This window comes from Natator depressus, chromosome 1 (genome assembly GCF_965152275.1).
Source record: "Natator depressus isolate rNatDep1 chromosome 1, rNatDep2.hap1, whole genome shotgun sequence".
Taxonomy (NCBI): domain Eukaryota; kingdom Metazoa; phylum Chordata; order Testudines; family Cheloniidae; genus Natator; species Natator depressus.
The window spans coordinates 23,360,956-23,377,753 of NC_134234.1; the positions used below are offsets into that span (position 1 = coordinate 23,360,956).

Genomic DNA, 16,798 nt, shown 5'->3' on the forward strand with positions numbered 1-16,798 from the left:
GTTTACATGAATGTGTCTCCCTGTGCAATAGTCCTCTTTTTCTTTACAGTGTAAAAAAACTAGTTGAATTAAAGTGTGCATCTTTTTTTTCTCCCTCCAGATTGCGGCAGTTCTCAGGAAACGAAAGCTTGACTATTATCTGCACAAACTGCTACCTGAGATTTTGCAGTCAACTTCTTTTCTGACTGCGAATGGGAGCTTGTATATTGCTTTCTTTTGCATTTTAAGGTTGGTATATACTATGCTAAATATTTGAGAATGACTTGCTATATAGTATCTTCAGTTTTTCCTTTTTTTTGTAGAATTATTCCTATATGCTTCCTATTGTGACTTCTTTGAAAAACAGCCGCACCTTTATTAGAATAAGAAGATGACCTAATGAAAGGTTCTCCCATCTTGTTTTCTGTCTTTACTAATTCAGTGTATATTTTTCCCACTGTTTTTGTCAGTATGCCACTTTGTGAATTAATTTTTTCCATCCTTTTGTACTTCTTCAATATCTATACGTGCACTAAGTGTAATAGCTGATTGATATTGACCTTTAATTTCTACCTTCCTGAAGGAGACGTAAATATCATTATAATAAATAAATTTTTTTTGGTAACTTTCTCTTTATTACCTTAACTCTGGTCATAAAGGAAGGGGAGCAGAGCTCCAATACAGCTGCTCGTGCTTTCTCATTGGTTGGCTGGGTGAATGTGATTGTTCTGTCTTTCAGTCATTGTTCTTCCTTCTTGAACTGTGACAATGGGCTTTTCATAGAATCCTAGAATATCAGGGTTGGAAGGGACCTCAGGAGGTCATCTAGTCCAACCCCCTGCTCAAAGCAGGACCAATCCCCAACTAAATCATCCCAACCAGGGCTTTGTCAAGCCTGACCTTAAAAACTTGTAAGGAAGGAGATTCCACCACCTCCCTAGGTAACGCATTCCAGTGCTTCACCACCCTCCTAGTGAAAAAGTTTTTCCTCGTATCCAATCTTAATCTCCCCCACTGCAACTTGAGACCATTACTCCTCGTTCTGTCATCTGCTACCACTGAGAACAGTCTAGATCCATCCTCTTTGGAACCCCCTTTCAGGTAGTTGAAAGCAGCTATCAAATCCCCCCCTCATTCTTCTCTTCCGCAGACTAAACAATCCCAGTTCCTTCAGCCTCTCCTCATAAGTCATGTGTTTGTCCCCTAATCATTTTTGTTGCCCTCCGCTGGACTCTTTCCAATTTTTCCACATCCTTCTTGTAGTGTGGAGCCCAAAACTGGACACAGTACTCCAGATGAGGCCTCACCAATGTCGAATAGAGGGGAATGATTACGCCCTTCGATCTGCTGGCAGTGCCCCTACTTATACACCCCAAAATGCCATTGGCTTCTTGGCAACAAGGGCACACTGTGGACTCGTATCCTTTTCTGCACAAGGAAATTGACTGGAATAGGTATGCTTTAATAGCTCCCCATGTGGAGACTCTGTTCTGAAATAAAAGTATCTTTATTCTGGAATAGCTACTCTGCTCACAAAATGGAGTAATTCTGGAATAAAATCACTTTTTATTCTGAAATAGTGTCCATATGGGGGAGTTACTCCAGAATAGCTATATTATACCAAAGTAGTTATGCTGGTCAGTTTCCTCTATATAGACAAACCATAACTCATCTGTGTAGATGTGTAAACTCGAAAGAACCTGACTTTCAAACCTTGTGCCACTTCATGACAAAGTTCAGAGTAGCAGCCGTCTTAGTTTATATTTGCAAAAAGAAAAGGAGTACTAGTGGCACCTTAGAGATGCATCCGATGAAGTGAGCTGTAGCTCATGAAAGCTTATGCTCAAATAAATTCGTTAGTTTCTAAGATGCCACTAGTTCTCCTTTTCTTTTCATGACAAAGGATGTTGTCAAGCTTTTTAGGGATGCAAGTAAAACTCTCTTTAAAGTGTGGCTTTGCTCTGAAAAGTGACTCTAGGTGACCGTTACTCAATAGTCCTAAGTCAATGTGTATTGCAAGTAATTGTGGAGATAATTAAGGCTGAGACTTGCTTCCCTTGTAATTCTGCTTCTCTGAAGTTTTCACCTTGCAGGATTATAAATCACCCACTTACCTCCCTATGAGGTTGGAACAGAATCTGTTTGAGGTGGCATTGTATTTTACATCTCTATTTTTAAATTCTTTTCTGAGCTGCTAGTTTTTTTTCCAGTCATTTTTAGTTTTAATGGCTGACTTTCTCTGAGGATATTTCACTTTCTGCTCTTTTGGAATTGAGTGGAAGGTTCCAAGGATTGAGTTAAGCACAAAGCATCCTGGGTAACAGTCAGTAAGGTGTTTAGCTTGTGCTCAGACATCTGTCTGCTGCCCTTGAGAATTCTACCTTCCTCACACTAGGGCGTGGAGGAACCAAAAGTGAGACCCCGGAAGAAGATATCTTCAGGGAAGCAGAATTTCAAATATATACCTTGCCATTATAATTATGTTAATACTTTGTACCTATATGGCGCCCTTCATCCAAAGATGTTAAAGTGGTTTAAAAAGCGTGTAAGTATTTTAAGTGTGGGATAACTGTGGGACAGAGTTTGGGTAAATTTTTGAAAAGCGGCTAAGTCCAATTTTCAAAAGGAATATGGGCACTTATCAGTTTCAGGCTCTTAAGTCACTTAAAAGCACTTTAAAACATTTTACTCCTGGTCTGTACACTTGGATTGGTCATCTAAAGGTTTGATTATAAATAGATTTAGTTATACTAGTGCCAGCCCCTCTGTAGACACTTTTATATTGGTTTAAACTTGGCTTATATTGGTTTAGCTTACAGGGGCAAGTTAAACCAGTTTAGACCAATAGAAGTGTGTTCACATAGGGATTTTTCCCAGTTAACTAAATTATTGCATGTTTGTGTATAGACAAGCCTTAAACTTTGGGAAAGGTTGCATAGTGAATCAGTGGCAGGGGCTGAAAGAACCTAGGTTTCTAACTCCCTGTTCTAACCACTAGACACAACACAACAGTAATCTTGTAATCCAAAACATTATTTCTATCTATATTTTTAAATTCTTCATGATGAGAAGTGCTTTCGGCTTTTGAATTTGCAGACAATTGCACTATGTAAAATGTATATTGCTGTCTTTTAAATATTATTATCAAATTGAAAATGTAAGTATTAGTAAAATGATTCAAAACTATACCAAAACAACAGATTCCTGTAATAATGAACTTTTAGCTGGTGCAGCATTTGGCATTGTCCAGTGAAATTAACCTTCTGTAGCTGTGGGAATGTATAGTGTGTATAATTACCATTACATCATTCGTTGCTGATTCACTGACTCCTCTCACTTTTGAACATAAACTGGTCGTACTTGTTTGCATCATTGTTTTTGTGGCAGATTGAGGGCAAAGATAGAATGAGGCAAGTCCTTTGCCCTTCCTAGGACAGGGATAAAATTGAGCTGGTTCAAATGGTGTTTCTAATTTCACTAGTTCTTTATTATGTGGTGCCATTTCTCATATGTAATTTCATCTCTTTTCATTGCCCCATATGAATTTATCATGTTACTTGCGCTGTTTTATGAGGACAGAGTCTCAAATGAGATTGTGCTGCTGAATCAGCTGCTATTGCTTGTTAAAGCTCTGCGTACAATCTTTCCACTTCACTAGTACCCCCATTCCTTGGAGATGGTTTATTGCCTCCACAGTCCATTCCAAGTAGGCTGAATATGCAAGAGTTCAGAATCAAGTTTTTAATAACTGACTGGACAATTGAGCTGCTACTGTAATTTACATTTAGCAAATGTGTACGTTGTTTTTCCCTTTTTCCACAGTAACAAATTTAATCTTTGCCCCAAAACATAATTCCTTACAGGTAGTCATTATTTTGTGTAATAAATCCATTTTCAGAATGATTTTGTTTATTAATGTGCCCTGAATTTATAAGATTTTTTTTATTTGTATTATTCCTGAAGTTGTGGACTTCTGGGGTGAGATCCTGGTCCTATAGAAGTCAATGGGAGATTTGCAATTCTTGAGTTTAATAAAGCCAGGATTTCACCCCTGGATTCTATTTTCAGCTCTTACATTGACTTATTGAGTGACCTTAGAGAAGTCACTTAACTTCTCGGCATCAGTTTCCCTATCTGTCTTCAGGACGTGCTGTGAAGTGTATTTATCTGAACCGCCTTGCGGTTCATTTGATAGCCCCACATTCATTCCCTACACCTCTAAATCTTCCTGAAGAGGCTATCCTGACTGCAGAAGAGACCGTAGCAGTCCCAATTTTTGTGTAGTTCTACATAATTCTTTAACCTTTCATAAATATCACTTGGGGGCTAAGATACTATCTGCTTTAAAATAAAAGCCCTTTGAAATGGGTGTAGTACTGATGTACCTAAGTGGTATTATGGGACTTAATGTTTATGAAGTGTCTGGAGATCTTCATTGAAAGGAACTGTGTAAGTGTAAAAGTATTACTATTGGTGTCTGTGCAATATGAACTAATTCAAAGGGTGCAATGTATATCTATCGGTGGAAAATGGACATGAATACAGTCTTATGTGGAGCATAACACATGCATCATACACTAACTTTCTTGATGCTTTGGCATGTAATATAATAGATATAAAATTACATTTTCAGGAGGATACTTGGAAAATTCTACTTTTGGACTCCGGGCTTTGGAGCTGCTTTACCGGCTTCCTATGTGGCCATTCTCATTGAAAGGAAAAGCAGGTACATTTCATGTTATACATTTTTATTGTTATATCAGTTGCTGTGCTTTCACTAATATGAGGACGTTCAAATTGCTGCTCTTTGTAAAAGTCCTTTGGACCCAAGCTAAAAAAAAAAAAAGTAGTTCAACTGAAATAGTATATATTTATTAATCCCACACAGTGGATTAAGAAGCAACAGTAAGGAAAGTGTAGACTTTGCAAAAATATGTAGTGTAATTTTTTTGGTTTAGTTCATGGACTGGTAGTGAAATTGGACACAGCTATTGCTTATAGACACAGTAAGTGAATCAAGATAGCTATTTATGTTTTTGTTTTTTTATTAATAATGCTGACATTTAGTCAGTTACAAACTAAAAAGGGTATGTCTTCCTGTCAATAGACTAGTTTGAATCTTGAGGTCAGTAAACCCCCAAGTAAAGTTCTACTTTAAGATTAATGGAAGTCTTGTATGCTTTTACTAATAATTCTGTAGTTAGTATTCATGCTTTTATTGCTAATGATATTATTATTATTATTATTTATTATTTATTATTATTTCAAAGACACTAATCCCTGTAGTGTCTGGATGTTAGTTATGTAAAATTTAAAGGTGACAGTAAATCACTCAGCTGAGGAACAACTCCTCTTACCTTTTGGACTGAGAGGATTCAGAACGAGCGGATACACTTCCTTGAATCCACAGCTGGTTCTGTTTCTCTATCTTAGTGAAAAGCTTGCAGAAAGGGATGTCTTGCTACGTGTTTCAAAAGTGGTAAGGCTCTATCAGTCTTACTGTGGCGCCAGCAAATTCCACAGCCCAGGGCCACCCTGTGAGTACACCCTGCCTCAGTAAGTTTTTTAAATCTGAGTTTGTCTCTTTTGGCTGCCTGGCTGCATAGTGAAAGGTGGTCATTCAGACTTCGCACTATCTAGGGCTTTAAGGGTAAAGACTAGGACCTTGAAATGTCCCTCATATTGATAGACAGCTGACACCAAGTATTGGCCTTACTAACTTTGGATGGTTTGCTCCACTAAGCAGGCAGACCACTGCATAAACAAGTGGCAGTTTCTGGATGGCCTTCAGGATCGTGCCCTGGTAAAGCATGCTGCACCTCTTTCAGCACTGGATATCCAAAGCATAGATTACCATACATTCAAAAGACGGGGATGGGAGGAGGAAGAGCACTTTCAGCTATCGTGCATGTATGGAACATCTGTATGCAATAAGTCCAAAAGGTCCTTTCACCTGAGACTGGTTGCAAAATGCATATCCACTATTTCATCCTCTGGCTGTCTGACCCTCATCTCACCCCCATTCTCTCTTCCTCATCATCCACTCTCTGTTTCCTAGCATGCATGGAGGTGTTTGGGTGTGAAGGATCTCCCTCACCATATTGTGTTTCCCCATTAACTAGTACCTGTTGCTCCTGGGGGGGTGAAGTCCTTTCCTCTGGCTGCCCCCATGCCCTACTCAGCTGAATCTGCTCCCTGGTATCCGAGGAGTAGCTAGAGCAGGGTAGTGAGGGGCAGCCAGATGGGTGGTCTTCATTTGAAGATACCTGTATGGATGCTTGGGGAGGTGTGGTGCAGTCGGAGAGGGGAATGAGAAGTGACAATTGCAACACTTCTAGTGGCTTTGGCAGAAGTACACAAATAAAGGAAAAAGCTTAGCAGGAAGCACATGCAGAGAGTTGAAGAGAAGTGGTGCAGGCTTGGAAATGTATTTTTTGTGTGTTTCCTTTGCTGTAGGGCTGCCCACTACCTTGCTAAACCTCTTATGATTATTCTGTTGAAAAATTGGGTCAAGCTCTGTTTGATCAGTGTCCCAAGTATTTAGCAGTTCTTACATTATTTCCATAATATTCATTCTAATTTAGTGAAGTCAAGATATGTTTCTTTATCTGAAAGTAGTTCTTGAATGTAATCAAAAGGTTTTCGAAAGGAGAGTACATTTTTAAGAGTGGCATTTAATGTGGAGGGGAAACAATATTAAATGGTAACATTACTGTCTGATTGTATTTTACTTTTGTTTCATAAGTGAGTTACTTTTGTGGTAAGTCTTGGAATCTGACTGCCCAATGTTTCCCCTTCTGGAGTTACTTCCCAGAGGGTGGGTTCACTTTGGCAAGGTTTTACTTAAGCTAGCTGCTTAGATTCCAGCACTCCTGCTGGCTTCAGTGTTTCATTCCATGATATAAGCAAGTAGATTTTCTGCAGTTGTGCCAGGGACAAATGCCAGCTTAATTTTTACTACATGCCTGGCACAGTGTTTCATTTTTATTTTTTATTTTTCAGTGTAAGGTCAAACTCAGAAAAGTACTTAAAACATTAAGTGTCAAAATCAGGATGGTAGTATATTTGTGAATTGTTTCTAGCTCTCCAAATATATATGAACCAAGGACAGAAACTGATCACACTCCCAAATAATTTAGGATTTAGTGCAAAAGTGGAAGAAGTTGGAAAAACTTGCAAATTAAAAATAAATAAATTTAGTAAAATGAGGCAAATGGCACAGTAAGACTCGATGGCAAATTAGGATTTTCTCACACTTCGTACTAATGCACTAAAGCATTAATGTTTATTATCAGTTTCTTTCTTCTTGTAGTATTAATTAAAAAAAATTCAAAGTTGATAAACAGTATCAGAAAGGTAGTCGGAGTTCATAGTCTTTGAAAACATAGTTGATATTTTAATGCCAAATATTTTTGTTAGGAGCTCATACTTCTGACAAATGTAATTAAAGTAGTGCACTGAAATAAGTCTTTCCAATTGTAGGTATATTCATTTGTACACTCTTTATCACAGAAAAAAGCCATATATTTTACATTTAACTTTTATAAATGTCTGGAAAATCAAACTTTTGGTGACACTTTTTGGCAGCTACAACTATCTCTTTATTAGGTTTAAAAAAGAAAGTCTATTGACGAAAATAGGGAAACAAAGAAGCTGCTTGCTTTGTGTTTAGTTTACAAACATGTTGCTGGCCCTTTAAATTTTAGTTAGCAGCTGGCAAGAGCACAAAACTTAATCACTTAATCTCTTCCCAAGTGGATACCCTATTTTAGGTTCCTCATAGGCATTTGCTTGCACAGCATCCCTGTCAGGCTCTGAATTCAGGAACAAAATGCTTGTAAATCAGGCTGCCGATGTTGAGTGGTGGTGTTTTTGTATGCTAGGCCAGACTCTTGTACCCTATATAAACCTTAGAAAAAGGCAGGAAAAGAGAAAGTAGTTTTATATGGACCAGTAAGATACTTTATACTCACTTAAATGAAACACATTTTTTTAAACTATCACAAGCTTGCTTTGACTGTAGGTTTGTAGGGTAATGAGAAATTGGCATGGTAGTGGACATGGTAAACAGCTATGTAGCAATTAAAGCAATCAGATAGAGCTTTTGAGTTAGTTAATAATTGCAAACAAACTCCAATTGATGTACAATATTTTACTGTTTCTCTTTTTCTGTAGATCAAGATCCATATAATGATGTATCTGTATATATCTTAATATTCTTGTAATATATTAGTACAGTTATCTCACCTGTGAAAACTGTCATATCAGAACCTGGAGAGATAAGGTCGGTGAGGTAATGTCTTTTATTGGGCCAACTTCTGTTTGTGAGAGAGACAAGCTTTCAAGCCACGCAAAGCTCTTCTGACCTGAGGAAGAGTACTACAGAAGGGATGTGGACAAATTGGAGAGAGTCCAGCAGAGGGCAACGAAAATGATTAGGGGGCTGGGGCACATGACTTAGGAGGAGAGGCTGAGGGAACTGGGGTTATTTAGTTTGCAGAAGAGAAGAGTGAGTGAGGGGGATTTGATAGCAGCCTTCAGCTACCTGAAGGGGGGTTCCAAAGAGGATGGAGCTAGGCTGTTCTCAGTGGTGGCATATGACCGAGCAAGGAGCAATGGTCTCAAGTTGCAGTGGGGGAGGTCTAGGCTGGATATTAAGAAACACTATTTCACTAGGTGAAGCAGTGGAATGGGTTACGTGGGGAGGTGGTGGAATCTCCATCCTTAGAGGTTTTTAAGGCCCAGCTTGGCAAAGCCTTGGCTGGGATGATTTAGTTCAAGGGTCTCAAACACGCGGCCCATAGGCCACATGCGGGCCAAGCTCCCCGCAGCCCCCCCGCGTCCCCTCCCCAGCGCGCCGTGTCCCCAGCCTACCTCCAGGCCGAGGGTGGGCAAACTACGGCCCCGGGCTGGTTCCGGCCCCTCAGGACTTTGGATCCAGCCTGTGGATTTGCCAACCCCATGGTGCTGAGGCCCCCGCGCCGGGAAGTGGCGGGCACCGCTTCCCTGCGGCTGGGAACGGGGAAGCGCGGCCAATGGGAGCTTCGGGGGTGGTACCCACAGGCAAGAACAGCTCACGGAGTTCTCTGCTCCTTCTTCCCCCGGGGCTGCAGGGACAGAGTGCCCACCGCTTCCCGGAGCGGCACAGGGCCAGGCCGGGTCAGGCAGGGAACCTACCCTGAGCCCGGTGCTCACCCCTGGCACCCTGGAGCCGCTCAAGGTAAGCGGCACCGGGCCGGAACCCGAACCCCTCCTACACCCCAACTCCCTGCTCTGACCCCCCTGCTACACCCCAAACCCCTGCGGCACCCCGCACTCCCTCCTGCACCCCAACCCCCTGCCCTGAGCCCCCTGCTATGGGGATGGAGTGGGGGGCAGGGGCAGTGGGGGGAAGGGGGTGATGCAGCCCTTGGGCCAGCATACGAGTCCTCATGTGGTCCTCCTGGTGATTCGAGTTTGAGACCCCTGATTTAGTTGGTGTTGATCCTGCTCTGAGAAGGGGATTGGACTAGATGACCTCCTGAGGTCTCTTCCAACCCTAATATTCTATGATTCTATAATTAGCGGACCTATTTCTATATCTATTCTATGTATTTGTTGCTTTAACTTTTTATGAGTAATTGGCAGGGACCCTGGAAAATTGCAGGTGTGTTTTTTATGTTACATATTCTGACAGGTAAAAGGAAAATATTCTTGTAAGTAAGGAAAGTATTTGACACTTAATTGTATGGATTTGTCACAGAAAATGAACTAAATGAGGGTGTTCTGACTTTGCTTACTTAGGTAAGGTTTTAATGATTTTTATTTGGATGAATATTACAAGTCTTGCAAAACTCATGAAAATGTACTAGCCCTGTACAAAATCTTCTTTCATGTCTGTTCTTATTCGAGTGCTTGCTCATGTTGATTCCATGTTATGTGTGTGTGCGCTCACGTTTATGGCAGCTGGAGATTTTTCCCTTAGTAGTATGTGTAGGGTCGGCTCTGGAACTCCATGTTCATGCGCCGGTACACGAGGCGCCATCAGTCCTGCGCCCTCTCAGTTCCTCCTTACCACCCATGAGGTCGCTGGAATGCCTTTTCTCTCTTCTGATTCGCAAGTGCTCCCAGTGGTTTTCCTTTTCATAGCTTTTGTGTATAGTTGTATATGTTCGTGTCCCTGGGATTCAAATCGTGTGCTGTTTGCTACAAACCCATGCTAGTGGTGACCCCACAAAAGTTGTCTGAAGTGTCTGGGGGAAATACACGTTAAAGAGAGATGCAAAATTTGTAAGGGCTTCAAACTACGCACTCAAAAAGACACATTCATCTGAAAGCCCTACTGATGGAGGCGGCACTCAGATCAGCCTCGGTACCCTCTCGCTCCGACTTGGCACTGAGTACCTCGACCTCGTGCAGAGTGCCCCACTGGCACTGGGTTCACCTCAGCAATGCTCACCAATACCAGTGCCACGGAAGTGCCACAGGAAGCAGTGCACTGAAGGTTGGTGCTCCTCTGCCTTGAAGAAGGACGTGAAAGGGTGGAAGGCAAAACACCCATGTCAGGTCATCTGCCTCTGTTAGGGCTACAAGGTCCAGCCTCTCCAGCTAGGGCTCCGACCCCAATATAGAACCACCCCTGACTCCAGGTAGTGGCAGGGGTCCCCTACACCTCATAGTGCCCTCGATGCCAGAGGTGTTTCAAGCGGCTAGGGACCTGTTGGCCCTACTGGTGCTGCCCACACCACAGGACCTCCGTCTAACAGTGGAGCCAGTGAAGGCTCCCGCTGCCAAAGGGAAGCCCTCCATGGGCCTGCCTCAATGGTTGCTTGTTCGACACCATTCTCCGGAGTCCCGGCACCGGTCCACGACTCCATGACCCCAGTCCCCAGCACCATGTCCGCGGTTCCCCACCATAAAATGGAGGAATCTCCTGTGGCCATGGAAGATAGAAATATGGAAGTAGTAGTCTTCGACCCCGGTTCCACGTTCCCGGTCTCCGGCTCCACGACGTGGATCACCAACCTCACGGCGTCAGTCTGTCTCCCTGGCACCAGCTGTCTTCCTCCTGGCACTGGTCACCGACACTGTGGTGCCACTCATCGACTCCTCGTCGCTGATCTCTGACACCTCGATCTCCATCTCCGTGGCACTCCCCACCCTCTCAACACCTGTCTCCAGCTTGGCACCGATCTCAGGACCCCCATCATCGGTTACCTTCCCCTCAACACCACTTGGCACCACATCATAGCCGGCAGCGAGAGGCACGGACAGCTCCCCCATGGTTCCCTAGAGAGGAGTCCACCTCGGAGTCAGAAGGGGATTTTGAATCCCAGTCGCGGAGGCACTAGTCGGACTGCGGTACCATCTCCGTGACGGGCATCTGGCCGCAAGGTCAATGGCCACTACATTGGCCATACTGGAATCCATGGGGGCTCCCTACGATGCCAGGATTGTACTCCCAGTGGTAATCTACAGCTGCTTCTGGAAAGTGGACCATGGCGCTGATTTCTCTGATGCAGAAACTAGACTCGAGCTGTGTTGCTGATACCGAGATACAGGCATCCTCTTGGGGGCAGCTTCTCTGGTGGAAGAGGGGGCTCCAGCTCCACATTCAGCGTTGCTGTCATCCTCATCATCCCCAGAAAAGGCGGTCACCGGTCCCTCCCACCCACTCCCACCAGATGACTTTTGAGACCATCAGGACCTTCTGAAAAGGATGGCCTCCAACTTGCGACGAGAGGCGGAGGAGCTAACTCAGCCTCAGATAGCTTCTTTGATATTTTGGTGGCCGCGGCACCCTCTAAGGTAGTGCTTCCAATATATGAAGGAGTGCTGGAAGTGGTTTAGGCCCTTTGGCAGACCCCAACCTCTCTGTCCCCAACCGCAAAAAGAGCAGAAAAGAAATATTATGTCCTGGCCAAGGGCTATGAGTACTTGTATTCAACCGCACCACTCCGGGTCTCTTGTGGTTTTTGTCATAATGAGCGGGACAGACATGGCCAGGTGAGCGCCCTGCCTGAAAACAAGGATGCGAGGAAGCTGGACTTGTTTGGAAGAAAAATTTATTCCACGGCCAGTCTCCAACTCAGAATCTCCAACCAACAGGCATTGCTGGGGAGATATAATATCTGCGACTTCATGGCTAAATTTAGGAACTGCCTGCCACAGGAGCTCAGACAAGAGTTTGCATCCATCTTGGAGGAGGGCAAGACAGTTGCCAGAGCCTCTCTCCAAACTGCATTGGATGTGGCTGATTCAGTGGCCAGGTTTATGGCCTCCACTGTGTCCAGGCGATGGGGCTCGTGGCTGTAATCGTTGGGGCTATCTCAGGAGGTGCGGCCATCCATTCAGGACCTCCCGTTGAAAGGCACTGCTCTATTTTCAGAGCAGATGGATACTGGGCTGCATGGCCTGAAAGATTCCTGCACCACGCTTTGCTCCTTGGCCCTGTACATGCCGCAGGCCTCCAGGAAACACTTTCAGCCACCCCCATCACCTACATTCTCGGGTCCACAGCGGCAGAGCTCCTACAAGGAAAAAGACAGAGGCTTTAAATGCTGCTGACCCACCTTGTCCCCCTCAGCTGCCCAGTCGGGCCCCGTGTGCTACCCAGGTGTCCCTTGGCAGGCAATTTGAGGGTGTGCCTGAGGACAGAGTTCCAGTCTTGCCCCAGGACCCATCCCCCCGTTTATTTCTGAACCGTCTATCTTCCTTCCTCGCTGCATGGGCCAGGGTCACCTCAGACCATTGGGTGCTCAACACCATAGCAGTTGACTACACTCAGCAGTTTTCCTCCATCCCTCCCTCTCATGTCCCTTCCCCATCCCTCTTCAGGGACCCTTATCATGAGTGTCTCCTTGTCCAGGAAGTGGAATCCCTCCTATGTCTGGGGGCCATGGAGGAGGTTCCTCAAGATATGAGGGGGAAAGGGTTTTATTCCCATTATTTCCTAATCCTGAAGGTCAAAGGGAGCCTCAGACCCATTCTAGACCTGCATCTCAAGATATCTCAAGAAGTTGAAGTTCTGCATGGTCTCCCTGGCCTCTATCATTTCCTCTCTGGATCCAGGAGACTGGTACGCTGCCCTTGACTTAAAGGATGCCTACTTCCATATTTCTATCTTCCATAGCCACAGGAGATTCCTCCATTTTGTGGTGGGGCAGCGCCACTACCAATTCATGGCACTGTCCTTCGGCCTATCATCTGCTCCGAGGGTCTTCATGAAGTGCATAGCAGTGTTGGCCACTTACCTGAAGTGTTGAGGCATTAAAATCTATCCAGGCCTCCATAACTGTCTTGTCAGAGACAGGTCACGAGCCCAAGTTCAGCATGGCTTTACTTTGATGAAAGCCACCTGTCAGGAACTGGACCTGCTTATCAACAAACAAAAATCAACTCTGATCCCCGTTGAAAGGATAGAGTTTATAGGAGCAGTACTCGACTCCCCCCGGGCCAGAGCCTACTTGCCAGAGTCCCAATTCTGAGCTATTTTGGACCTCATTATGTATGTCCGAGCCCACCTGCTCACGACTGCTCGAGATGCCATTCATCTCAAGGTATCACACCTCCCGGGCACCTGAAGTGCGCTGGCGGATCTCCTCAGCAAGTCCTTCTCTTCTTGCCATGAGTGGTCACTCCACTCAGAAGTTGTCAACATGATCTTCTGAAAGCGGGGGACTCCCCAGATGGCCCTATTCGTGTCTGGACAGAACAGGAAGTGTCAGCAGTTTTTCTCGTTTTGCAGGCTTGCTAGAGACTCCCTGTCCAACGCTTTCCTGCTCCCTTGGATGGGAGCAGTGCTGTATGCCTTCCCGCTGATATCCCTGCTTCACAAGGTCCTACTGAAGGTCAAGAAGGACAAAGCAAAGGTCATCCCGGCAGCTTTGGCATGGCCGCACCAGCACTAGGTCGGCACACTTCTGGACCTTTCGGTAGATCTCCCTCTCCAACCGGACTTGCTCTCGCAGAACCAGGGCCATCTGCTCCATCTGAACCTAGCGTCACTGCATCTGATGGCACGGCTTTTGCGTGGCCGAACGCGGAGGAGCAAGCCTGCTCGGAGCAAGTTCAACAGATCTTGTCGGTCTGCCAGTGTCCTCTCATAGAATCTCCTTGTGGATAATCACCTGCATCAAGTTCTGCTATGAACAAGCACAGGTGTTGTCACTGGCCATTGTGACTTCCCATTCCATCAGAGTACAAGCTTCGTCAGTGGCCTTCCTCATGTAGGTACCGATCCAAGATATCTGCAGAGCCACCACCTGGTCTTCAGTTCATACTATTACATCCCACTATGCCATCACCCAGCAGACCTGGGATGACGCCAGCTTCGGTAGACCAGTGTTGCAAGCAGCATGACCGTGAACTCTGCGCCCACTTCCAGGGATACTGCTTGTGCATCACCTAACATGGAATTGACATGAGCAAGCACTTGAAGAAGAAAAATCAGTTACCTACCTTTTATAACTTGTTCTTCAAGATGTGTGGCTCATGTCCATTCCATGACCCACCCTTTCCCCCCACTGTTGGAGTTGATGACAAGAAGGAACTAAGAGGGTGCAAGGCCAATGGTGCCTCATAGACATGCGCACGAGTGTGGTGCTCAAGGGGCTGCCAGAGCTGGCCCAATGGATACCACTAAGGGAAAAATCTCCAGCTGCCGTGCATGTGGGTGCGCACATGCCTAACATGGAATCTACCTGAGCAACACATCTTGAAGAACAGCAGTTAAAAAAAGTAGGTAACCATTTTTTATTATTTGATAATTGAGGGAGGGGGGTATTTTGCTTACCCATATTAGATGAATAACTCACCCAAGTTGAGATGATGTAGTTTTTAGCAAGGGTGTTATAAAACAAGATTTCTTCTGTATTATGTCAAACAAATGTGCATATTATATTGTTAATGATTTTATGAATTCATATATTTAATATTACCCCTTACCCTTTAAATTCAGAAGCAGGAATCTCCAGCATGCACATAGTGTTGGTATGTGCACACTACTGTTAATTGTTTTTAATAAAAGCTATGCCCATCTGTAAAGGTACAAGAACTAAAATTTTGCCCAACTGCTTTAACTTGTCCAAGTAATTCAAGGCCGTAGTCTCCTTTGAATTCCATTAACATCAATGAGAGGTGTGCACATACCTGAGGGGAGACTGTGGTAGATGTAGTCTCATCATATGTTAACACTCTTTCCATTCTACTAGTATCTCAAGAGGATGTTAAACAGCAGCTTCTAAAGTTATTCATTTTAAAATCACCAGGCCTGGATAACTTACATCCAAGAGTTTAAAAAGAGCTGGCTGAGGAGCTCACTAGACTGTTAATGCTAATTTTCACTGAGTCTTGGAGCATTGGGGAAGGTCCAGGAAACTGAAGAAAGCTACTATTGTGCCAATATTTAAAAAGGATAAACAGAATGACATGGATAGGTCTGCCAGTCTGACATGGATGCTGGGCAAGATAATGGAGTGGCTGATACGGAACTTGATTAATGAAGAATTAAAATACAGTAATGTAGTTAATGCAAATTAACATGGGTTTATGGAAAATGGTCCTGTGAAACTATCTTTTTTTTTATAAGATTACAAGTTAGGTTGATAATGGTAATAGTGTTGATATAATATATTTAGACTTCTGTAAGGCACGTGACTTGATACTCCATGCCATTTTGATTAAAAACTAAAATGGTATGAAATTAATGTGACACACATTAAACTGATCAAAAGCTGGCTACTTGATAGGTCTCGAAATGTGATTGTAAATGGGGAATCATCAAGTTGGGTAGTTCTGTCTAGTGGGGTCCCACAGGATTCTGTTTTTGCTGTATGCATTTGTGACATGGACAAAAAGAAAAACTGTCATACAAAAATTGGGGGAGTGGTAAATAATTAAGAGGACAGGTCACTGATTCAGAGCGATCTGGATTGCTTGTTAAACTGGGTACAAGCAAACAGTATGACTTTTGATATGACCACATGTAAATGTATACATCTAAGAACAAAGAATGTAGGCCATATTTACAGGATGGTGGGCTCTATCCTGAGAATCAGTGACTCTGAAATAGGTTTGGAGTGGTGCTGGATAATCAGCTGAACATGAGTTCCAATTATGACACTGCCCTAGTGATTATATTATCTCTGTATTTGGCAATTGTGCAACTGCTCATGGAATAAGTGTGTCCAGTTCTGGTGTCCACAGTTGAAGAAGGATATTGAAAAATTGGAGAGGGTTCAGAGAAGAGCCACGAGAATGATTAAAGGAATAGAAAACTTGCCTTATAGTGATTGAGCTTCTTAAGATGGTCTGTTTAGCTTATTAAAGAGAAGGGTAAAGGAGCTGGTCAGGTGGATGGCCTGCCTGCTTGGCTTCCATTGAAAATTTTACAGAATAGACTCTTTCCACAGAACATTTCTTATAAGCGTTGTCTGACATGGAAAACTATTCTGTCAGAATTTTTTTTTACCACCTCTGTTCTTAAGCAAACCAGGGTTGGGCTGGGTTAGTGTTGACAATACAAGTTACTTTATTGATATCGTGGTAGAGGATGACTTATTAAAAAAAAAAAAAGAAAAGGTAATACGTCAGAATTGAGGCGGGTTACATTATGACTTACAATTTGACTTGTAAGAGGATTTGAAGTTTCTTTGCTTGTTTAAGACTCATGATCAAGAGGAAGAATGGCCTTTAGGTTAAAGCTCTGGACAGGGACTCTGGGGATACTGGTTCAGTTCTTGGCTTTATCACAGGCTTCCTGTGTGATTCTGGCCATGACACTTAGGTTAAACTTTGAAAAGTCCCCATGTCCCAATGAGTTCATGTGTTTTCAAAAACT

The 16,798-nt window shown here is 43.7% G+C and overlaps 1 protein-coding gene across 1 annotated transcript in view; it reads left to right on the forward strand.

The window, feature by feature from the left end:
- The window catches only part of TMEM135 (transmembrane protein 135), a 364,456-nt gene that overhangs the window by 39,163 nt on the left and 308,495 nt on the right, over positions 1-16,798 (forward strand). Inside the window, exons 2-3 of the mRNA XM_074956363.1 lie at positions 101-228; positions 4,613-4,705. Coding sequence (XP_074812464.1) covers positions 101-228; positions 4,613-4,705 — 221 coding nt within the window. The remainder of the gene's footprint in view (positions 1-100; positions 229-4,612; positions 4,706-16,798) is intronic.